Raw genomic sequence first — 24,964 nt, 5'->3', positions numbered from 1 at the left:
ACTCGAACCCTAGCCAGCACAGAAGCCTTCCAGCAACTGGCATAACAGGTACGCCTTAACCCGCTCCACCACCTATATATATATATATATATATATATATATATATATATATATATTATATATATATATATATATATATATATATATATATATAATATATATATATAAATTATTGCATACAGTATATTAAAAATGGGTTTGGGAAAACAATTATTACTTTGTACATGTAATGAATATTATTATAATATTTGTACATCATAATCAAATTTATATAAAAATGTGTATGCTATGCTAACTGCATATACCAATACAAAATATTAATTTCCTAAATAATAACAGGAAAAATATTTATACAGTATTCAGATTAATATAACAAATTTCTTAAATTACAATTAATTTTCCGTTGAATCTCACAATTTATCGTGCAATTTTGATAAAAGCCCTTCTATTTTTTCTAGTTTTAATGTGTCTATTTGGGCATTTTCTGAAAGCTTTTGTTCAATTTTCTGCATCATTCTTTCTTCCATTGCTGCAAACTTCTTATCAATCAAGCTCTCAATACAGTTTAAAAGCGATTCATTATTTTTTGACAAGTTTCTGGTTAGAGCTGTGTCTTGATGCACTGTCGAAGATAGGTCCACACTCCCTGCCTCTCCTCTTGTTTTCCAAGCTCCATCTGAATCTGAACAGTCATCAGGAGATAATTTCACATTCTGATCCATATTCATCACAGGAACCTTTCTTGAAGAGTCCACAGCTGCCTGAGGAGGATTACATGTTTGATCTGTAATACCTGATGACTTGATAAAGTAACCTTTTGCAGAATGCATCATTGCTTTAGAGGTTGATGTTCCCGCTTTTAAAACAATATCCACGAGAGGACAGAATTTCTGCTGGTCCACCATCATGTGGTTGCCATCACTTATTAGAGCATTAAGTTTCTCAACAAAATTGTCTCTATGCAATGATGAGTCTTTTGACTTCCCACCATTTTCTGTGCTGCTTTGATCAGACATCATTTTGTTTTCTTTATACTTTTTATTATCACAGTCAATAACCAAGTTCTTTATCTCATTTTCTAAGTTGTGTTGCTTTTTTATTTCATTTTCTATGTTGTATTGTGTTTCTTCTTGAATGTTGGCACTTAAATAGTGTCCATTGGCAAACAAATCTAAACTATTCTTTAACTCAGATCCTTTGATACTGTCTACTTTCGATTTATCTTGAGCGTGCACTGTATGCCCATTATCACTGCAACTACTATATGTCTTTTTACCATCAGTCTCTGTATTAGACACAGACGATCTTGATGTCGACATCATAGGGCCCAGCATCATTGACATCAGTGCCATTGGATTGTTTCCAATGTAAGGATTGCTGGCATCATTGACACTATTAAAATTTTCAAGCATTTGACAGAATTTAGTGGCCTGTTTAGACATCTGTACATCCTTATCCTTAAGAACTGAGGACAAGTGATCACTTCCAAATCTAGTAAGAGGTTGTATGGCCGGTTCTACAGAAATCGCCACATGAAAGCCATATACCCACAGCGAGTTTCCATGAAAAGTTGCCTTTAGTTTCAACTTAACGGTATCCTTAGGCTTGTTAAACTGAACTTCACATTTATATATTTTAGAATCTTCAAAGTCACCCATTAACTTTCCATGCACAGTCTTGCAGTACTCATCATGTGATCCTGTAAACGTTTCAATGACTCGTGCCTCTGACAGTAGCATAATACCTATTATCAGCTTCTTAGTTTTCGATTTAAAACCTTGTACATTCCGCACAGAGGCCGGCCCAGACCTGGACGCGAGCCGGATGTAGCACTCCTCAAGGTCTGTAGCAGGTCGTGACAAGCTCACACACTTGTCTTCATCTATGAGGTCGACAAAGTCTCCTGTGGGTAACCTGGCCGACTCTTGAATAACGTCAATGAGCTTGACGTTATTTTCAGGGGACCAGTTACTCGTGGCCTCCATTTTGCGTTTGTTGACAAACAATGTTACAGCTGGTTCAGTGACCAATCACTATGACAACTTCGACTTAGCATTTATTAATATTTAATTTACTGAAAATGGATTAGCATATCATGTATTGGATACACTGTATATTGGAGCTTGGCTAATGGCTTACATGTCTAATAATTAATATATAAATATGACTTTACTTTTATATACTGTAAATATAAATAAAATAATTTACACATAAAATAAGTATGAAATTCACATAAATTTATATCATGATATGTAAAAATACAAAAACTTGCTTGTATAATCTTTGATTGAATAAAAGAGTACATATAAATATTTATACTTACAGTGCCTTTTAACGATTCAGTAACGTGTGCTGAGATTGGCTGACGTGTAAGCTCGTCTGTGATTGGTGGAGCCAGCGTGCTAGAGGTGTATGAGGCTACACGGTGTTAATGGTCTTGGTCACACAGCTAAAAGATATTAAAATTTTACCTGGTTGTAATAGATATTTTTGGTAAGTTGTGTTACGAGGAAGAGACCGTTATAGAGGCTTTGTCCACGAGTGTTGAGGCCTCGGTGAACGGGTGATGAAACTTCCTCCTGTGTAGAATTTTAATTTTAATTTCAAGCATGATCCTCTAGTTCATTATTTTATCATAATTGTAATAGAAAAGGCGATAGATTCTAGGCGTTTTATCCCGAGGGTTATTGAGTGCAGGTAAATCTTTGTCAGGCTTTGTAATTGCAACAGAACGTAATTTTTTTTCTGTTTGTGACCGAGGCCGGGGGTGTTGTGTGATGATTTGATCATCACTCTGATATAATAATTTTATTTAGGGAAACGTACATACATACATACACAATGAGTTACAAGCACAATGTTGGATTTTTAGATAAAAAGCAAGTACTGTATATACTATGCCTAAAGCCACTAGTACGCACAATGTTTCAGGCAAGAAATTTTTGGACTTAGTCCGGGTACAGTTAAGTTGTACTCGGGCATTTTGACAAAACGTATTCCAATTTCATCTTGGGTACGAAGACCCATCAATCATTCACGTTGCATTTAACCTCACTGAATAGAGGCTATGTACCCCAGAAAGTAATAAATACTTCGGGCAAATACTTGCCCGTAACGCTATGGGTGCTAGTGGCTTTACAAGAATGCAAAATCGACTTAATTTCTGTTCTCTGCTAACACCCAATGTAACTTCTTATATATAAATAAATATGCAGTCGTTGGCCAAATAAAATTTTGCCTTGATATTTAAGGGCCATAATTTAGAGATCCTGTGTGGAGTTGACAATCCCGTATAAACCCGTGGTACTGTCACAGCTCGCCTTGCTCTTGTAATCCAAAAAGTGCAGTGCCTCCCATCAGCCTCTGTCTAATACCCTTTTAATATTGGGTCTTAAAAAAAAAAAATTGGAGTTTCTGGGTAGTTATCCTGTTTTCTATTCCATCTGTTGCATGTGGCTCCTTTCACATGAAAAGCTGAACAGTATAAGTTAGCATTTGTATTAGACAAGTAAGGTCTTGCACACTGCACTTGTCTAGGTTAAAATACCAACAAGTTACTCCAAAACATTTAGTTTTCCCCTGAGCAAATTTAATTAAGAATTTCCTGGGATGAGGGTAACTGCATTCTATTACCTTTTTATTTCCAGTGAGTATGTCTGTATACTTCCTGAGCATAGTACAGTATTTACATTTGGCTAGTTATGTTGCATTTAATTTAATATGTACTGGTGCTTGCCAGTGTCCCTTCATCATTAAAAATATTTTACAATGTTTATAAATTTATGTATTTTTTTTGCCAATTGATTTCATATGATCTTAGCTTGAGAGTTAGTATTGCATTTGTTTAGATTCTTTATAACGCTACATTAACACAAGTTCCTGTGGTGCTTTGTCCAATTGAAGAAATCTTTAATTATATTTGCTAAATATTTGAAATTTTGTTTTGATACAGTGCCCATCATGATTGGTGAATATTGCTCCATGAATACCTGTAGTTTCCCTAATCTAGCCATCACTTTGACAGATCCATCTTGATTTGTGATTATGAGGAAGTTTCCAAGGGCAAACCGTGTGATTGACTTTTTGCACAAGAGCTTTGTACTGACATGTGTGGGTATGACTGTTTTAAGCACGATAATGCTTGCAGAACGTACCTATAACTACTTCACAGTGGTTAAACCTCAACGTTTGGAAGAAGCAAGAAGACGACTTGAAGAGGAAGGAAATAAAAGCTTTGAGACTGAAGTACCAGATATTGCCAAGACTTTGAATGCATAATGAATAAGGAACATGTGATAAGGTGTGAACATTATTATATGATAATCTTGGTGCAAAGCATTGGAGTTTTTTAGTTGATACTTGTATATTGTATGTCAGTCTTTCTTGGATTAATTAAAAGGAAAATCAGTTTAAAATAAAAGTAATTATTTTCCTCTCTAGGGAAGCAGTTCTACACAAGGTTTAAGTGATGAAAATAATGCACTCCTTAACACAACTAGTGCCTCATTTAAGCAGGATTGGTTGTGGTTTTCATCGCTTAATCCACAGTGCCTCTGCATGCCAGGTACCAGCTAAAGTTCCTCCAGCCCTCTGGAAACTAGGAAGACTTAATCATGTCGCTATTGCAACTCCAGATCTCGAGAAGAGCACTGCCCTTTATAGGTAAACATCTTGTTTATAATTGTTAATTTTGGTATTAATAACTAATGCCCATTAGTTATTAGTTTCTGTTTAGTAAGCTAAATTTAATACTTTAGGATTTAATTAGCTATTGTTTTGTTAGCTGCATAGTCTATGTGTCATTTTCAGTTATTTAAGCTTATTGATATGCTCCATTTCTGCTGTCATTTCTAACTCCATGTGCCCAACTGAAATCCTCGATACTGCACCAATGTCATTTTTATTTGTACTGTTTCCCTGTTTATGGCAACTCTCTCTCCTTTCCCCTGCATCTTTACCTCTTGTCCATACCATACAAGTATGCCATTTGTGACAGGTTGTGGTATCGCAGCTATACTGAACCAAGATGGTATGGCTCTCCCTCACACAAATAAAAAAATACTGCTATTGGCCTTGCAGTGTGTAAGTCGCAGGTGGAAACAAATGAAAATCATCAAATAAATAATTAAACAATTTACTGAAATATTAATGAACATAAATGCCCCTGAAAATACTCGGCTATCATGTAAATGCAAAGGTGAACAAGTTAATATGACATTAATACAAAAATAAACTATAAGCAATGAATACAAATCATAAATACATATACTGGTGTACTGAAGACAGCTACCATACCACCATGGCATCAGTCACACGACGTTGGCTGAAGGCGGATGACGGGTGAGACACGAAGGGGGTCCTAGAGCAATAAGAGAGAGAGACTGGCTCTCCAGGAAGGCGGCGCCCTTTATATAGTCCATGGTGATGACTCATCCAGTGTCAATGCAAGGTGGACATCTGGTCAACTAGCAAACTGCTCATTTGTGGCTGGTCGTGACTTTGTGTTGAGCTGCACCACTGCCAGTTGAAGGCGGCTAACTGCTTGTTTGTGGGGCAAACTACCAGTTAGTAGAGGCACCCGGCTTGCCTCCAAGTCGTACCAGGACGTGCCAGGCCCCGAGGGGTATGGAGAGGTGGCAGGACTGATGACTCATCTGGGCTGGTGTAGATGTATACTTGCAGTGCAGAGGCATTGAAGGTGAAGGGAAAAGGCAGTTCCACTGCTATGCAGGGGATTCACGTAACACATTATTTTCTCCATTATTTTCTCCATTATTTTCTAAGCTCTGGAAGCTGGTATGCCAGCTTTCAGAGCTAAGCTCTGGTTCACCAAGCTATAGCCCAGTTCATCAGGCATCAGGTACAACAGCCAGGATTCCCTTCCATAGAATCAACTTATCCTACACCCCACCAGAGATCATTTACTATGTGGGTTGTGGGCTCCCTACTCAACAAGATAACTTCTCCCGAGTTGCTTCACTTCCTGGCAGTGCATAATCAAGGATTGAAAGAAGATAGTCCTCACAACTTAGAAAAAAGATACCCTTTTAAATACCCACAGATATAACTGTGATTCATACATTAGGCTGTGAGCAGCTACATATACCAACATGGTTAATTAGACCACCAACCAGGTGGCCTGGTTAGAGACCTGAGCGAATCAACTTTGATCCTCGGAAACAACACAAGGTTGTGTAAGCAAAATATGAGGTTAGTAACTTCAGTGATGATTTTTGCCCAAGGGAGCAACCAAGTGGCATGCTCAGACAGGATCATTTAATCTACACTCAAAGCTTTATTTGCTAAAGGAAGTCCCACTGAATTGTAACTGGCCACTTTTATATATAAATCATAAAAAGTAAGGGTCTTTATATTGGGCACTGTATATGTACAAAGTAGGGATTTTTGTTTTTAAGGTCATTTATAATATTGTTTGTATTGAGATATGTATTGACCATAGCAAAGGCATATATAGCTTTTATGTTTCAAATATCCAAACTTTATAAAGTGGGCAGCTAATGCTACAAGATTTTGTTGTTTAAGAGATGTGTTTGGTGCAGAGGTAAGCGATGTGGAGGCTCTTCCTGACCACGGGGTATACACAGTATTCGTCAAGCTGGACAACACTAAGCTTGAACTTCTTCATCCATTGGGAGATAATAGTCCCATTCAGGTAAATTACTTATGCTGTTTAAAGTACAGCATTTTTATTTTAATAAATATTCGAATGATAGTAAGACTTTACAGGTTTAAAACTGAATCTTCCAATATTGCACTGTTGATCCTCAATTTATGTAAAACTTATTGTCCAGGAAAATCCTCACATAAAGTAAACTAGTTTAGGTTCCAGATATATCAAAAGCTCTCTTCTGAGAGTGATTTCACAGTGACTCCCCAGACTTGAGTATCAAAAAAGGGAAGGGAAGGGAATTATCAGGAGAAAGTGCCAAGCCATTACAACTATATAGCACTTGGAAGGGGGTGAGGATAAGGATTTGGGATGGGTCAGGGGAAAGGAATGGTGCCCAACCACTTGGATGGTCAATCAGACCAACCATTGATTATTCGATCCAATTTCTGTTTTGGGCGCTCTCTCTTTCTTGGCTCATGCTTTAGCTGTCAGGTTGGTGAGATTCTTGCTCTCCTTAGGTAGTGGACCCTGTTTCTCATCCTTTCATTTACAGTATTCTCTCTGTGCATGTCTGCAAGTTAGCTACTTGCAGACATGCAAGTAGCTAACTCTTGTTAGCTCTTGTTTAGTTAAGAAAGTAAACTCTTGTTAATTTTCCCCGATCAAACCTCTTTGTGTAGCCTTTCTCCGAATACTAGCATATTAATGGCAGAGCTTTATGCAATTTTGTGTGCTACATATCAGTTGTTTTTTTATGCACAAACATTACGTTGTTGTTGTTGAGTCTTGCCATGCCCTCATGGCTAAGTAGTCTTTCCAACCCATCCTGTGATAGTTGAAATATAATGCCAGCTGGTATTTATCCAACAGATTTAAGACAAATTCTGTTGGGTACCCAGCAATATTGGCATTACTTCAAGCGAACTTCCAGGCATGGCTGCAAAGGAGGCCATTCATGCCTTTCCCGTCTCCCATAATGAAACTCCATATTCAGGTTTCTAGTCATAGAGATACAGTATATGTATCTGCAACCATTGGCACAATCAGTGATTAGGTATTACAGGTAATAAAATGTGTACTCTTAAATGTAACCTATCCTAATGGCCTTCCTCCTACATTATAATGGGTGAAAAATGGTTCTGGATTTGCCGTGTGTTAACACCACATGTTTCTCGTGGCCACTAAATGAAACTGCCTTCCTCCTTCCTCATTATCTGAACTGCAATATCCTACTTAACACTTGTGCACCACCTCATAGAATGTCCTTATTTTCAGGATGATCATAAGTGTTGCTTTTCCAATGTACATTAGAGGACACTGGAGTCAATTTACAAATTGGAATGAGCTATTTGTATGAAAATTATTTAATTTTATTTTTTCAGGGCTCATTCACCATTTGTTGTCATAATTAATGGTATACTGTACTGTAGTATATGAAAAAATATTATTTTTTCCAAATTAGAAGTGTAAACAAATAAAGATCTTGTAGAACAAATTTGTAAAATTAGTTTTTGCTAGTAATTTGAAACTTACACAAATTCTTGGTAAGTTTGTTTACTTGTTGTGTTTGTTCTATGCATTTGGTATGTTTGACCTGATGCTTGTAAAGTTACTTGAGCTACTCCCAATCATATGTCTACCCTCCATATTCCCTTGGAACCCTTGCCCCATTGACTATACGCTTATACAACTCTCCCACACCATATGCCCTCTGTACCCATGCCCACTCACAATCTCATTTAAACACAAATTACTCTACCCCTTCATCCTTCTCTTCTTTAGTCTTTTACTGTCCTTTCCCCCCCCCCCCCATAGTCTGTATACCATCAGCCTTATCTACCTCACTCGTTTTTTCTTCATCCGTGTACTCTTACCAATATTTTAAAGAATCGGTAATACCTTCCCTGTATTTTATTTAGCTCTTTCATTGTAACTTTCCTGTGTTTCAGAATTTTCTACAGAACAACAAGAACGGAGGCATCCATCACATCTGCATTGAAGTAAATGACATTCATGCTGCAATGAAAGATCTTAAAGGACAAAATATTCGTTGTTTAAGTAATGAACCTAAAATTGGCGCTCATGGTAAACCAGTAGTATTTCTGCATCCGAAAGATTGTGCTGGAGTCCTAGTTGAACTTGAAGAAACATAGTCAAATAATTTCATAGCTCTTGCTCAAATAGCATTTCACATTAGAAGTAAATAATTCACTAAAATTTTTATCCTTATTTTCCAACTAAATTGGACTTGAGTATTATTTGTATTCCACTTGCCAAATATTCAATTAAGACTATGCCACTTTTAAATAGAAGTTGGTTCAAGAGAGCAGTCACAGTTTTAGATTCGATTGACACCATAATGTTATGGTGGCTGAAAATTAAATGCTAAATTTTATTTCGCTTTGTCTTTGCAGCATTTGCTTTGCTATTATTTTTTCAACTAAGCAATATTAGCTAAATGATGATGTAAATAAAGGCTAAATTATATTTTTGTAATTTGTATTACCCTTCAGCCTTGAAAGCACTTAGTTAACAAATTTGTAGCATTAAGTCTGACATCTTTTTGTTATTTGTTTATGCGTTTATAGAGCTATTTTGGTTTATTCTTGCATTTTATCAAGGAAATGGTGAAAACTGACATATCCAGTGATATATACAAATAACAATCAGCAGATTCTAATGAATTGGTGTGATATAGCAATTGTGTTGTCCCCATCATGTTCCAAGGGCAGAAAGATGACACAAAAACCCAAATATGCCAGGCTAAGCTTTTCCCAGTGGCAGAGATATTTCAAGCAAATATGGTTAGCTGAAACAGCTATAAAGTACCCAGGCTGTTGATTTTGGTTTGCATATGTCTGAATGAATAATAGTAAAAATATGTTGAATACCTGTATAATGAAAAGCCTCTCTCTGGGTGAGAAAGCGAGTCCCACTGGTTCTGATGCTATCTGAGATGGCTCTAAATTACTAGATTGCATTGGCGGTGGAGTTCTGTTTGGCCTACCTTAAACTAGAGCCAAAAGCTGGCCCCCTCACAATGGCATAGGAAGCAGGTGACACTACCGCCTCACCAGGAAAGCATCCATATAGTCGGCAAACCAATACAGACCACTGCTGGGTTCAAAGAGAGCAAAGCCTCAAAACTGCAAAACAAACTTCCCCAACAATATAAACTATTGAAACTTTCAAAACAAATGTGCACTCATTTACCAATCCAATACCATTAGCCTGGGTGGAGAGGTGAGGGGTCATGCCTCCCAATGGCAGAGCTATCAGTTCTGGAGCAAATACGCACACTAAAAAACCCCAACCGATGACCTGGAAGGGAATCAGGAGGTCACCGTGGTTCATCCAAATTAGGTGAGCCACAAAACAACATTTATATTCAATGTTGGTGTTCTTGGAAGAGCCCCTTGTGGCTCCCTGAAGCAGACTACCCACAGAGAAGAAAAACAGACTTACCAGGGAGGTGAAACTCCAGTCATAGTGAAGGGGAGACTCCAGGCCAAGAGACGGGAACCCAAGGCAGCAGCATAGACACGATGAGGCCAGGAAACATACCCCTCATGCCCCAGTACAGTGGTACCTCAGCTTACGAATGCCCCCCATTGCGAATTTTTCGGGTTACAAGCCCGATTTCTTCAGAAAATTTGAATCGGGTTACGAACTTTACCTCTGGAAACGAGTTTGTTGATACGCGTATGGCCAACCTAGTGCGTGGTGGCAAGGTGATCGCGCCTTAGTTTACTAGTGCCTCCCGCCTAGTAACTATCGCGCCTGAATTCTTTGCAAGGCTTTACAGCTTTTTCAGATTTTTGGCTATTTGAATATAAAATTTATTATATATCTCACCATGGATCCCGAGAAACCCAGTGGTAAGGTTCAAGGCAAGAAAAACGCATGCAAGAATGACCATAGAGGAAAAACAAGAGATCATTCATAAACATGAAAATGGTACAAGTGTTGGTGAACTAGCTAGGTAGTACAACAAATCTTCAGGGGAGGATGAGTCAGTAGAGGATGTCCCCTCCTCATTAATTAAGAAAATGTATGCAGTATGGGAAGAACTGCAAAGTTTTGCTGAAAAGAATCGCCCAGATAAAGCTGTAGCAGGCCGTTGCATTGATCTTATTAATGGTAATGTGATGTCTCACTACAGACAAGTGTTACAAAGAAGGGGAAAAACAATCTTCAATGAAACAATTTCTAGTGAGAAAATCAAGCAGTGAGCCAGAAGCAGGTCCTAGTGGTATGCTGGCAAAACATGCCAATGTGTGTACCCCAGTGAAGTCCTCACTGCCTGATGTTATAATGGAAGGGGATTCGTCCTTCCAAACAGTAACACCTCTCCTTCACCCTCCTCACTGTCTTCCATACGCCAACAGGAGTCATCAGTAAAGGTAAGTAATAACTTGTACATACTTTTGTAGTGAAGATTTGAGTGAATTAGGTATACAATTTACTTTGTCTGGAACGGATTAATTATTTTCCCATTATTTCTTATGGGGAAATTCGCTTCGGTGTATGAACGGTCTCTAGGAACGGATTAAGTTCATAAACTGAGATACCCCTGTACTTGGTTAAACTGCTGGCTATGACACTGCAGATAAGCCTTGAAGTTGGGAACCAAGGAAATGGGATCAACCCACACAACAGCCACTGAGGCCGAATCAGCAGCACAGAAGAGCAACCAGACATTCCCAGCCTAACCAACCAAACATCCACAACCACAGGACCCCAACTTATTCCTGCCAACTATTGGCAGACTTATTCAGAAGCCTACCAGCTTATTCTTCACCAGGAAAGGTGATGGCTGCAAACAAAATTCATTACGCCAGAGGAAAGCATGAACCTTCCCGACCCTACAACCAGAGGAAAGAACAATCAAGAAAGAGCTTCAGTAAAATTATCCCAGACCACAGTGGGGCACCATAAATTGAGGAGGAAGATGGGAACACAGTCCAAGGACAAAGCAGGCTCAAACAGCACATATCCAGGCTAGACATGAAACTGTGCAAGATAGCTAACAATATGGCACCGAAGACAACATTAAACTCAAGCTGCAGTAGCAGCAGCTCTGCCGGTACCATAAAGTAAGAGGTAACAGCATTTGGCATGAGATACTGATCCAGAAAGAACATTGAAAGGACACCTATGAACAGAGACTGAAAAAAATGATGAAGAGAAAGAAAGTTTCAGGAAATCTTGTACCGCCATCGAGAAGACAACTACATACAGGTGGGACACTAAATTAGCCACCTGCCCACTATAAATGGCAATAAAGATGCAGAGAGGTGGGTAATTTGAAAAAGAAAGGTATGTCACTGGACTGATCTGAAAGATTATGGAAAATGTCCAGGTTAGGACACCGAGCAAGCAGCGTCTCAAAACATGGCTGAGCCAGCTACCACGGAGCACCTTTCCCTGCTAGGACAAAGCCAAAGCTGGACTGGGGAATAAAAGTACAGAAACTCCCCACCGTAACCAGTCCAGCCAAAAGGCATCCACTGCAAGGGACCTTGTGATCAGAGAATGGAACCATAGTAGAGAGGGGCACCAATTCTAAGCTGATGGTTCACTCCCTAGAAATGGAAGGAACCATGTGACAGTCTGCAAGAACATTAGACAGTCCCCAAATGTGAACTGTGGAGAATCTAGCAGACGCAAAACAAACACGCATCAACTAGGCCAGACACAACCCACTCCAAAATGACCCAATACATTAGAGGGATCAACCAACCACTGCAGGCTGTGTAAAACAACCTGAGGACCCACAATTCATAGGAACCAGGAACTAAAACAGGGCAAGCTGCTGCCCCCACCATTCTGTGAAAGGTGCAAAACAATGGAATGGGACCTCAACGTATTCACTCTGCCACAAAAATAGCATCGGCCAGCAGATCTAAAACTTACCTGGAGAGTTTCAAAACTTCTCCCTGACTGTCCAAGTGGTTAGGCACCATTCCTTTCCCTTCATCCCATCCCAAATCCTTATCCTGACCCCTTCCAAGTGCTATCCAGTAGTCATAATGCATGCTTTACCCCTGATAATTCCCTCCCTCCTGCCCCGGGTCAAGGAGATAACACACTACCGTTATCTTCATTCTGCTATGATGCACACTGCATATAAATGCTATTTAGGATATTAAAGTTAATATTTTTAATTTATTACTTTTATACAAAAATTATTAATAAATATTACAACAAATTGAATATGGATAAAGTGTAACAAAGTTCCATTACAGAAATGTTACATTTGGAAAATATTTCAATTAGACATGGCATTTACAAATTAATGAATATTATCTTCACACAAAATAGTACAGCAATAAGAACACTTAAGACGGGAAATTCAAATAAACAGACCAAGCTCATTAATTTACATTTTAATATGACTAAATGTATTACAAGCTTTTAGAAAAATGGTTTGCCATAAAAAATAAATTCAAATATAATTCCCAGGAACTAGATATTTATAACCCTTGACAACTTCTGAACTCTATTCAAAAGAATATCACCATGTTTTATAACAGCCTGATACTGCCAGTTCTTTGAGTCTGGGCGATTGGTCTCAACAATGCCGCCAACTTTGTCTATCTTGCAGTGAAGACGACCAGCAGCAATGTATCGTGATAATTCCCTGAAAATTTTGAATAAAGCAATTAACATAGTAATTTTATACACTGATATGATGAAACTACATGCCATTGCTGCCTAAACTTAATCTTAAATTAAAAGAATTCTAAAAAAGAAATGGATGGCATTCAAAATTATTTTATCGTGATTAGGTAACAAAAAAAAATCCCCAACATAATTTCAGTTCATCATATTTAAGAGTGAAGAAAACTAGTTAAACTTTGCACTGCTCCAATAACTATTTGCAATTACCTCCCATCTGCAAATTGCCATATGCAATTAGGTGAAGACAAACAGTAGCTCCCTGAAGCTATTGAAACAGCTACACTTAAGTCATATCAGTCCCAGGAATCTTTAATGGCCTACCATAGACCTGACCCTGACCCCTCGCAGAAGTGCAGGCAGCAGGGGATTCTTTACAATCACCTCACGAAAGGAAACATCCAGAGCAAAACACACGACTGCAAGGTTCACAGAGGAAAAGATAAACGAAGAAGCAAGCACTCTGCAAATAATCCAGCCAGGGATTCAAAACCACTAAATACAGCTAGGCAGCACATCTGGGTGTTGCTGAATGTTGGGTGAATCATTTGCTGCAGTCATTTCTTCTGTCTGTCTGTGAACCTTGCAGTTGTCCCTTTTTGTCTAGCTTACTTTCTGAGCATTTTCCTTTGGTAAGGTGATCATAAAGAATACCGTTAGTTCTGTGAAGGAGCAGCAAAGTTCTGGCTCTGGTCTCCTGTAGGCAATTAAGGACTCCTGAGGCTGATGTGAGATACAGAGGGAAGCCCTCCTACTGGTTCAGAAATAAGGTTGCAGATCTATGGAACAAGTTACGCAATAATAGTATAGAAGCAAACTCACTGAAAACTTTCAAGCAACAGTTAGACAAATACAGAAGTGAGAGTGGATGGACATAAACAGGACTCGCCTTACATGAGACAATGGGTCTTATACAGATAGCATTCATCAAATATTTTTATATTAAATGTAGATAAAGTACTGTACAGTGAAACCTTGGTTTATGAATGCCCTGGATTACGAATTTTTCAGGTATACGAAGTTAATTTCCTCAGTAAAATTTGACTCTGTGTACTAAAGTTGGCCTTGGAATACAAATGTTTGTTGATACATGTATGAGTCGAGTGGGTGGGTTCTGCTGGGCGCGGGGCAAGGCACGCTCGGTTTACATGCCTAGTGACGACCGCTTGAATTCTTTGTGAAGAATTTAATTTTTTTCAGCTTTTTTGGTTTCTGAACATAATTTTTATTATATATCACACCATGGGTCCCAAGAAAGTCAGTGGTAAAGTTCAACCTGAGAAAATACTAATAAGGATAACGAGTTGTTGATCTAGCTAGGCAGTGCAACAAATCTATGTCAACAATATGTACCTTAATTGCCAAGAAAAAGGACATAATGAGTGCTAAAGTGGCAAAAAGGATAAAAACAATCACAAAACAAAGAACACAAACACTTGAGGATGTTGAAAAGTATTATTAATTTGATAAACGACAAGCAACACCTCTCCTCTTCCCCTACTCACCATCTTCCATATGCCAAGGTTCCTCATTAAAGGTAAGGTATAGTAAAAATATGAGTAGTATTGACTCATGAGTAGCATTTACTTCATTATATTTAATATAATATTTGTGTGTGTAATGGATTAATTTAATTTACATTATTTCTTATGGGAAAAATTTGTTTTGGTTTACAAATTTTCAGTGTATGAACTGTCTCCTGGAACGGATTAAATTCATAAACCAAAGTGCCACTGTATAAAATATACAATTATTATTGAATACATTAATAACTACAATAGCTTCATAAGAAGTTGTAACTAACCGATCGATGAATTCATTGGAAACTCCAAATGCTGTAGCCATATAATGAAGTGTGAGAGAGCGGTAAGATTCAAGCAGCTGTGTATATGCCAGAATTCTCATCTCTCTCACGTAGTATCTGTAATGGGGTGCTAGGAGTCGGTCATGACGCAACTCGCCTTCAACCCAGGCTAGAGAATTTTTCAAAGGTATTATAAAAAGGAGCAAGCACAATATAAAATTCAATCTTGTATAGTTTAATTGAAACTCACTGGTTATATGTTCTCTAATTACAAAGCAATGAATCAGAGTTCAGTTTTGAAGTTAACTGCTCGCAGGAAATATATATTTTTAGAATTCAACATCAATTACTGTATATTCATATTACAAGTTAAATATGAAAACCCAAGCCATTATAAATCTTACAGAGCTTCTGGAAGAATGTATGGTACTGACACTCATACAATGACAGTAGGTAAGTTTTGAGATCCTCAGCCGAGTGAAGGACCTCCTGAATTTCTGAACCTTTCACAACTTTGGTTCTAAGGTCATTACGGGGAAGGGCAATCATGCACACCAACACGGTGTAACCTACAAATCTGCAATATTAAGAACAACTTGACTGAGAAAATATCAAAGAGTACAGTAGTAAGAATGACATCAGTAAATAAATACTGACACCTATACTAAGAAAAAAATATGGCTAGACTAATTATAAGTAAACTTTGCTTGTGGGACCTTAATTTTCACAAGTCTGCATTCTGGAAAATCTGAATTTAATACAAGCATGCATGGGAAATATCAAATAGAAATGTGTTTGTTATGGTACCTCCAGTCAATAGTAATATATTGCACAAATTGCTGATTTACTGTACTCTTTTACCATTATAATTTTATATTTTGTAAATAGTGTTTTGTACTAACCTAGTATAGTCCATCAACTCATAAGAGGTGAAAGTGCTGATAGTATCTAAAAAGAGGTTGGCCGCCTTTTTGAAGTCTCGGACAGCCATGCAGTAAACGCCTTCATATACTTTTAGCCGATTGCGGCGGTCCCAATCTCCTCCCTCTTCAATTAGGCTATAACAATAAGCAGTAGATGAAGAAAATTAAATATATCAAGGGCATTTTGTCTTCCAAGTTAATGTTTAACCATCAATGGTCATGAAAAACATTTTAATAAAATTTGTTTAAGAATACATGCATGTGAACTTTAGAAAAAATTAAAGTTACATAATTCATTATTAAAGAGGTTTAAGGACAGCAGAAGTAATATGCAGTATATACACAAAGCATTGTGCAAATGCACAATAAATTATTTGTTAATGGTTGTAAACCATGGTGACTAGCTAGTATCTGATCTGTATCATGTTCACCAATTACTAAATTTTCCCAAAATCAAACTGAACATTATAAGTTTTAACTCATATAAAGTACGCCCAACCACTTGGGCTGGACAGTAGATTAAACGTCGACCATTCAAGTGGTTGGGCACCATTCCTCTCCCCCCGACCCATCCCCAATCCTTATCCTGATTCCTTCCAAGTGCTATATAATCGTAATAGTTTGGCAATTTCTCCTGATAGTTCCCTTCCCTTCCTTCATATAAAGTACATAGGGTAAGTGCAAATAAACATTGCATACCTTTTAGCCTTTTCTAAATTTCTTGTAATAAGCGAGTGGTCGAGATAGAAAAGACCGAGACGAATGTTATGAAACACAAGATCCAGACGCTGCCCAAGAGACACTGTCTTATCGTAGGTTTTAGCAAAAGCTTTTACTGCTTCCTCCTAGAATTAAAAAGAATATTAAAATCTCTTAAGATTATGAGTACAACAATGTCTTCATATTGCTTCATACTCCTTTCAAAGTAAACATAATTCAACAAATTAATATTGAGTAGTAAGGACTATCTTATACAGCATAATTCAATTATCTTTTTGGGCATACCTTGTCTCCAATGCGTGAAAGATATTCAGCTTTCTTCAAGTTTGCCTCTCGAATCTCTGTCTCTCCCATGGACTTCTCTGCTTCCTCGATAGCTTCATTCATTTTGCGCAGCTCTGCCTCGTTTTTCTTCTTCATTTTATCAAGCATGGCACTGTCAAGCTGCCAGCCTAAATCACGGCTACATTCCTCGTAGAATGGTGCCATGTCTGAGGGAAAAATTCCTAATATAAGTTCTGTACTAATATTAAATTTATTGAATGTTTATAATTAACGGTAATGCTCTGTTAGAATATTATACCTTATATATATATACGTTTTCTATTATATTTTAGTGTAGTGAATTAACCCTTTTTTATATTCATAAAGAGAATGGCAAACGTTAGAACCGAGTATTGCTACATTACTTTAGTCAAATATTTAAACCTTTATGAGAATAGAATACTGAAGTTTAAAAGCATTGTACAGTGACCAAATATAAGACATTATATATTTGATGATAATTTCTGATGGAGGAAATATACTACGGTATACATATCTAGTATAGCATTGAAGTATGTGAACAGGTTTTAACATTTACAATGGGGGTATATTTCTGACAGCCTTTTTCTCTGTGCAGCTTTTTTAACATTAACCAATTAATCATTTTTATAAATTTACTGTACCAGGACATGAGAAAAAATGTCTATCAATTAAAAATTAAAAATTAAAAATTCAGGTTGGGTCCATGGTAAGTCAAGAACAGCTGATTTACTCCCGTGGTAAATAAATAAGAATCTGGGCAAAAAAATAAGGGAGAATGAAAATGAGGGTTTAGCTATCTTTTCCTAAGTAAAAATCAGAATTTCAAGAAACTAACTAATTAATAATGACTATAAATTGTATACATCTATAACAAGAAAACGTTTTTGTTAGGAACAAATAAAAAATATCACCCTAAATCTGAAATACAGTACATCAGAAACACCATCCAATACACATTGCCAAAATAGATGCAACATGTTTAGTAACATTTAATCCCATATTAAACCATACTTCAAAGCACTGTACTTAATGTCGGATAAATGAGAAACATGTCCAAATTATAATATCAGTCTGCCCTCTAGCACAACTAGGCCGATTTAGCTTCACGAAACCTACAAGATACTGAAAATATAGATTGGTATAAATTGTCATCCACACTTCTGTGGAAATAAACATTTCATTCACCTGGGCTCTAGGGTCTTGAACCGTGGACTTCATGGGATTCCTAGAGGCCAGGTGAATGGAATAGGTTGGTATGTTCACTGTTGCCAAGTGAATAGCATCGGTCAATGCTATCATAGCATGAGAAAATAGATACCTTACCCCTATGTTTATCTCATAATGTGAACTTGCCACAAAAGTGTTAAAAAAATATTATACTGTATATTGTACATATACAGGTATAAAATATATGTACAACATATACAAAAGTTATATATATTTAAAAATTATATATTTTGTCCGACAAAGGACAAAATCCTCCATGTGATCTGATTACCATGAGGGATTTTTTGTGTAAGGAGTGGCAGTCACATTAATAATCCCCATCATTTTCTTGGGCAATATAGTTAAATTTTATTGCTGCACAGAGCAAAATATGAACCTAAGAGATTTCTTCCAAGAATTACTGTATAAACATGATACAGACCCAGGAAAATAAAACCAAAATTTTAGCCTTAAACTGGAATGAACTGCTTCCCAAACTTAAAACTCTTAATTATTACTTATTTATATAATTGGTTTGAGTGGTTTACAATCATATTTGCGACTGTATTCTCATTAATAACAAGAAGCCGACTGACTACCACCACTCACTGTCTTTCTCGATGCCTTCCAACAGCTCCGCTTTCATCTTGGAGTCATTCTTAAAGTCACTCATCATCAGTTTGAACTTGATCTGCGCCAGGTTGAGATCTGGGTTCTTCTCCAGACCCTGTTCCTCAAGGTTTTCAGCCGGCATGATGGCTTGTGTGAGAGAAGATATAACAAGGCAGAAGACGTCCACAAGCGGGAGGTGACTGGACCAGCTCCTGTTTGTCAACACGCCCACAGACCCTCGACTTGATATATTATTCCTGTAATAACACATTATGTATGTCAGGATTTTTTGTAGGGGATTTATGTATATTATTTTTTTACTCATAGTTTGGGAATTATTGCTCAAAGAATTGTTAACTTATTATTGAAGTCGAGGAAATTTGGTTCACTTCAGCATTATTGGAACGAAGAACACCTCCCCGCCTCCCACACAAACCTAGCACGAGGCTTTATAAATCTCACATGTTTATGGTATACTTTCGAGTGTATGCATATTTATTTTATAATCAAAGTTACATCTGTTAGTTAAAAAACTTGTGTAATAATATTCACTACTTTATATTCTAAAAAACATTATATAACAAGCTTATTGTATATGAACAGTTGTTGATTTGGCGGGTCCTATTCCAGGGAAAATTAAGATTAAGCACCTGTCCGAAACGCTATGCGTGTTAATTGCTTTACAAGAATGTAAGAAATCTTGTATATATAAATAAAATAAAAACAAATTAAATAATTAGGAAATATGAAACTTCGTTCATGCAGGTTTCAAATAAGCTCTTTACAAAATAATTATATGGAAAATAAGCAGCAGCCAAACATTTTAGCAAAATACCTATTATTTTAACATAATTTATATTTAATTGTGAATTAAAAGTAGAGTAAATTATATTTAATTGAACGACAAAATGTGTAAACTTCCCAATATTATGTAAATGTTTACAATGGAGAGAGGTGTTGCCTGATGTCTGATAGTAAACAAAATTTCCGAAGTGGAAATCTAGCATGCGAACTTGAGAATTTCCGAACTTGCGATAATCATTTAAATGTATTTATTCTTTAATATTTGCAAGAATGTATTATGGATTTTGTATAAAAAAAATGTATGCAAATGCTAAACATAATTCAAACTAGGACAGTGCACGGACATAAAGTTAGTTTAGTTCATTTATTATGCACCCCATACCCATCTTGTGGGCGGTAGTGGAAAGAGTTACAGAGGCACATAATGGCTCTGTAACCCTTTCCACTACCGCCCACAAGATGGGTATGGGGTGCATAACACGGACATAAATAAATAAAAATTGTGCCATGCTTGGATGGTTATATTTTGTTTAGTTAGGTCAGGTGCAAAACAAACAAGCACCTCGCGATAGCAGCCAGAGAATTATAAAGTTGTGGAAACGCATACCTGCCGAACTGTAAATGCTAAAACATTGCTCGATAAAATCACCAGAGCAAATAGGGAACATTTGACAAGCCGCCGGCTTCCTATCCTCACTGAGAGATAGTGACCCTCTGGTAAATTCAGATAAATCTTAGCCAATTAAATAATCCTGAAAAGTTTGCTTATTGAAGACAGGACTGTGTTAGCAGCATTATACTCTCTGAGCAAAGCAATGCACTGTTGCTGGGCCCCAGCCCAGATGATGGGCACTGGGGCCCGTGCCTGTGGACCCTCCTAACTTTGGTAGAGCTTTTGGTGCTTGGTAGAGTTAGGGGGCGATTGTCTGGTTAAGTTTGTATGCTAGACCTGTGGGTACACAACTGGTCGGGATATGGTCGTTTCGGACACGAGTTGATCCGGCTAAACTCATTTTCTGTTTTAAAACCGGATGTATTATAGCTGTTATGCTAGGCTGTATTAGTTTATGTTATTAAGGTTAGGCTGTATTGGGTTCGGTTGGATTAAACTGGTTTGATTTCGGTTACGTTAGGTTGGCTTGAGCTAGGTTAGTCAGGTTTAAACATTCAAAATTCCACTACGCCACGGAGCAGTCTCTGTGGCGTAGTGGTAAAGCACGCGCCCGGCTCTTAGCTAGCGCTTTGACCTTGGTTCGTATCCTGGCCGGGAAGAATTGACCGGGCGCCAATCCTTAACTGTTCACCCAGCAGAGAATGGGTTGTTAAACGATTTGGCGGGTCGTATTCCGGGGAAACAATTAGGATTAAAGATCTGCCCGAAACGCTATGTATGCTAGTGGCTTTACTAGAATTTAAGAACTCTTTTTATATATAAATAAAAAAATAAAAAATAAATCCGCTGACGAATCTGTTTGTGTGCGATGAGACTTGTATCTGGCATAATTAAAATATTAACTTAAATAATTCGTTTTTTTTTTAGACAATATATGATATTCAGATCTATAAATTACTTTAGAAAGGCCTATAATGCATATAAATATTAATTTACACACTCCTGGCGCTATGCGCTAGGAATTTCAATATGGTGTTCAAATAATTTTAGGCAGAGGGTCTCTGGGTCGGCTGGTCGCGTACGGCGCATTGACCCCGACCCCGCCAGTCGTCAGGATTGACCACGAACTATCAATGCAGTCCGATTTGCAGCGACACGACTTGCGAGGCGGAGAATATAGAGGTCGATTCCGAGGAGGAGTTCTAGTAGAACAAGCAACACCAACCGAACCCGTCGTCTGGCCATTACGAATTCTGCAGTGGAACATACAAGGTCTTGGAAATAAAAAACACACACTTCAGGAGGCTGCAATCAGCACGAAAGCAGATATAATCGTTTTGGAAGAAACTCTTTTCCCAGCCACGAAATCCTTCAGATTAGCTGGATATCAGCACTATGTTCTCCCGTATGAGCAGGGGAGACTAAGAGGATTAATGACCCTAGTCAGAAACACCATACCCAGCAAGAAAATAGACTCGGTTTCATGTGGGGATGGAGTAGAGGTATTAGCAGTTACAGTGAATATGGCTAATTTTGAGCTCCTCATATACAACGTCTACAAGCCCCCTAGACGTAAACTAGAAGCAGAGGCAGTGCTTGCCTTGGCCACGCAGGAAAATTTAATTCTTGCTGGAGATTTTAATGCTCATCATCCAGAGTTAGGTGCAACTGGGCCAGCCAATGCAGATGGGCGCCATTTAGCTGCAGCTCTGCGAGAAGTACCTGAAATTACACTTCTCAACACTGGGGAACCCACTCACATTCTAGGAGGTTCCCTTGATCTTACATTCATCTCCACAGCACTCCAGCAACAGGCGAAGTGGGAAGTAGACCCGGTGATCACTAGTGACCACTATGCTACTGTCACGACACTCAACCTGACACGACCTCCTACACCTCCTGCGCGGCCTCGGTGGAATTTAGGAAAGGCCAATTGGAATGTATACCAGGAAGAACTTGAAAAATGGTATGCAACGTACACGCCACCTGAGGATTTGAACATACACGAGACCAATCTGCAGGAAGCCGTTGCAGCTGCTGCGAACAAAGCTATTCCAATCATTATCACAGGTAACACGAAACGAAAGAACTATTGGTTCTATAGTAATGACGTTAAAGAACAGAACCACAGAGTCAATATCTTCAGAAAACATCTAAAGAGAAACCCCACACCAGAAGGAAGAACTCTGCTACGAGCGGTGATATCTGAAGCAAGGCGAGTTTCTCGAGAAGTAAAGGAGGCGAGATGGTTTGAGTGGTGTCAAACTCTAAATGAACATAGTAGTCTTGGCAAGATATGGGGTCAGATTAAAACTATATCAGGTCGACCAGCCCGGCCACAGGCATGTATTCAACCATTGCAGGAGGCTGAGAGACTTGCTCTCCAATTTGCAGAAAGAACAGCTTCATATCAGCTTCCTGCAATGGTCCGAAGGCAGCAAGAACACTTAAAACAAGAGAGGATGACAGTCATTCATGAGGGCATAGCTATAAATGACGAATGTGACTGTCCCTTCACCGAACAGGAACTAGGCAGAGCCAAAAAGGGTGGTAAGGACACTGCTCCAGGTGCTGATAACATTACATACTCAATGATCGCACATGCAGGTCCTGCTGGAGACCGAGGGATGTTGGACGTCATCAATGCGTCTTGGCAGCAAGGCAAACTACCGCCCTCTTGGAAGAAAGCAGACATCATACCGATTCCTAAGCCGAATGAACCTGGCAATTACAGACCCATTTCCTTAACATCATGCGTTAGTAAAACTGCAGAACGGATGGTCTTAAATAGGCTACTGTGGAAGACTGGAGACCTTCATAAACACATATTTGGCTTCACTAGAGGTGTAGGTACTGCCAACTGCATAGCAACATTACTAGGAACAGTTAACTCGGGTCCAGCTATAGTGGTCTTCCTTGATCTGGAAAAAGCATTTGAACTTGCAAGCCCGCCAGCAATACTACACACCTTAGTTAAAAAAGGTGTGAGGGGGAAAATGCTAGCATGGATTCAAGATTACCTAAGTCACAGGTATGCCAGAGTAAAGTTGCAAGGACAAGTGTCGGACTACCACTTGCACGAGAATGGGACTCCACAATGAGGAGTCCTCAGTCCTAGTCTTTTTAACATCCTTATGGAAAACCTTGTTACCATGTCCTTTACAGAAGGGGTTACATTGCTAAGCTATGCTGATGATCTAGCATTAGTCGTTACGGGTCCTTCACTTCTAAATAAAGCTCAAGGTGCTTTAGATCAAGTGACATCTGAATGCAGTGTTTTAGGGCTAAAAATATCTGCACAGAAGTCTAAGGCGATGAGACTCGGTGGCAAGGCTCCAGACAGGCACCTACGCATTCAGGACATTAACCTTCAGTGGGTTCCACAATATCGATATCTCGGAGTGTGGATTGATTTTAAGATGACATTCAATAAGCAAATTCAATATCTAAAGGAGAAAGCAAAGTCACGAATAAATATAATGAGAGCAATCACAGGGCCCCGTCTAGGAGCGGGACACAGAGTGTTGAGAATGTTTTACATACACGCCGTTCGTTCCCTGGTTGATTATGCAGCACCTGCCTTACTCACTCTTTCTCCTGGTCAGTGGGCAAACGTTGAGGTTCTTCAAAATGATGCATTGCGAGTCATAACAGGTGCTCCCAGATGGACTAAAATCCTGAACCTAAGACTAGAGACAAAGCTAACGTCGATTGAAATAAGGGTAAAGGGGATTGCTGCGTGCATGCTGACCAAGATATTGACTAGACCTAGAATCAGTTCACTTAAAGATTTGATCACTGGAGCACTAACTCTGGACAGAAGAGCCTCCACTAGCAACAGGTGGACCCATTGTGCGATAAACGCCATCGATACGTTCGATATGGCAAACACAGTCACTGAAAGGGGTGTCGACGACATACATGCAGACTTTGTTATGCAAGCCCCTTGGGAATCTCTGCCAGCAGACTTTCAGATTATGGCTCTTGACGGAAAGAAGACCCAGACACATCCTCATCTGCTACATCACATTGCACAGATGCATATCGAAGCAAATATGGCATCCGACAGCTTCACTTACTTCACGGATGGGTCAGTAGACCAGCAGGGACAGGAAACCGGAGCTGCAGTTAAAGCAGGAAACTCTGTATATAGTTGGAGGCTCTCAAATGGGTGTTCGACTTTACAGACTGAGATGCTAGCCATTCAAAAGGCTTTGGAACATGCTCTTGCTGAACACCGCCAACATGTTATCGTCCATACAGATTCGAGAACCGCCATTGAAACCTTGCAACAGGAACACATATGTGATAACATCCATCTGATCACCAATGTCTTATCATTCATGCACACACTCCACCGACAAGGCCGACGGGTGCTTATCAACTGGGTGCCAAGTCATGTGGGACTATTAGGTAATGACATTGCAGACGAAGCTGCAAAACTTGCTACTAAGAGGAGGAATGTAGACATTTCCATACCACCGAGTCTCTCCCAGATGAAGAAAGTGATTCGAAACAGAGCAATGCGAAGGCTGTACAGTGACCACGACGCAGCAGTTGCAACATCAGGATCTGCGGGTTGGTACAAGAATTCCACCAACTACGAACCACTTAGTTTGATGAAAGGGAGCAGTAGAACAACAGAAGTGCACTTACATCGCATC

The 24,964-nt window shown here is 38.6% G+C and overlaps 3 protein-coding genes across 5 annotated transcripts; 1 reads left to right on the top strand and 2 right to left on the bottom strand.

Annotated features, from left to right (window-relative positions):
- Positions 1–210: 210 nt before the first annotated feature.
- LOC138370310 (uncharacterized) lies at positions 211–2,021 on the bottom strand. Its single transcript, XM_069334461.1, has one exon. It carries the CDS (start codon positions 1,983–1,985, stop codon positions 411–413), a length of 1,575 nt encoding a protein of 524 aa, XP_069190562.1. The 5' UTR covers positions 1,986–2,021; the 3' UTR covers positions 211–410.
- Positions 2,022–2,334: 313 nt separating this feature from the next.
- LOC123758769 (methylmalonyl-CoA epimerase, mitochondrial) lies at positions 2,335–9,118 on the top strand. 3 transcript variants are annotated; one of them, XM_045743435.2, is made up of 5 exons: positions 2,335–2,493; positions 4,025–4,300; positions 4,441–4,662; positions 6,544–6,673; positions 8,581–9,118. In XM_045743435.2, the coding sequence occupies exons 3-5, from the start codon at positions 4,469–4,471 to the stop codon at positions 8,782–8,784; spliced, it is 528 nt and encodes a 175-aa protein (XP_045599391.1). In that variant the 5' UTR covers positions 2,335–2,493; positions 4,025–4,300; positions 4,441–4,468; the 3' UTR covers positions 8,785–9,118. The 3 variants fall into 3 exon arrangements, with proteins under 3 accessions (XP_045599391.1, XP_069190561.1, XP_045599392.1); XM_069334460.1 differs by lacking the exon at positions 4,441–4,662; XM_045743436.2 differs by lacking the exon at positions 4,025–4,300 and having other exon boundaries at positions 2,346–2,493.
- A 3,886-nt stretch (positions 9,119–13,004) lies between these two features.
- Positions 13,005–19,128, bottom strand: Rpn7 (regulatory particle non-ATPase 7). Its single transcript, XM_045743433.2, has 7 exons — positions 18,881–19,128; positions 17,045–17,250; positions 16,739–16,884; positions 16,019–16,174; positions 15,521–15,693; positions 15,117–15,285; positions 13,005–13,274 (listed from the first exon to the last, which is right to left on the bottom strand). The coding sequence occupies exons 1-7, from the start codon at positions 19,023–19,025 to the stop codon at positions 13,100–13,102; spliced, it is 1,170 nt and encodes a 389-aa protein (XP_045599389.1). The 5' UTR covers positions 19,026–19,128; the 3' UTR covers positions 13,005–13,099.
- Between the last annotated feature and the right edge of the window lie 5,836 nt (positions 19,129–24,964).

Source organism: Procambarus clarkii, chromosome 31 (genome assembly GCF_040958095.1).
Source record: "Procambarus clarkii isolate CNS0578487 chromosome 31, FALCON_Pclarkii_2.0, whole genome shotgun sequence".
Taxonomy (NCBI): Eukaryota; Metazoa; Arthropoda; class Malacostraca; order Decapoda; family Cambaridae; genus Procambarus; species Procambarus clarkii.
The sequence above is the reverse complement of the archived record's forward strand: the minus strand, read 5'-3'. Positions and strand labels throughout refer to the sequence as shown.

Coding starts and splice junctions, on each gene's coding strand:
- Rpn7 (XM_045743433.2), bottom strand. CDS start 19,025: ATGCCGGCTGAAAACCTTGAGGAACAGGGTCTGGAGAAGAACCCAGAT. Junction 17,251..18,880: donor GGAAGGCATCGAGAAAGACA/GTGAGTGGTGGT, acceptor TTTTTCCCTCAG/ACATGGCACCATTCTACGAG. Junction 16,175..16,738: donor AATTTAGAAAAGGCTAAAAG/GTATGCAATGTT, acceptor TTATTGTTATAG/CCTAATTGAAGAGGGAGGAG.
- LOC138370310 (XM_069334461.1), bottom strand. CDS start 1,985: ATGGAGGCCACGAGTAACTGGTCCCCTGAAAATAACGTCAAGCTCATT.
- LOC123758769 (XM_045743435.2), top strand. CDS start 4,469: ATGAAAATAATGCACTCCTTAACACAACTAGTGCCTCATTTAAGCAGG. Junction 4,663..6,543: donor AAGAGCACTGCCCTTTATAG/GTAAACATCTTG, acceptor TTGTTGTTTAAG/AGATGTGTTTGGTGCAGAGG. Junction 6,674..8,580: donor GAGATAATAGTCCCATTCAG/GTAAATTACTTA, acceptor CCTGTGTTTCAG/AATTTTCTACAGAACAACAA.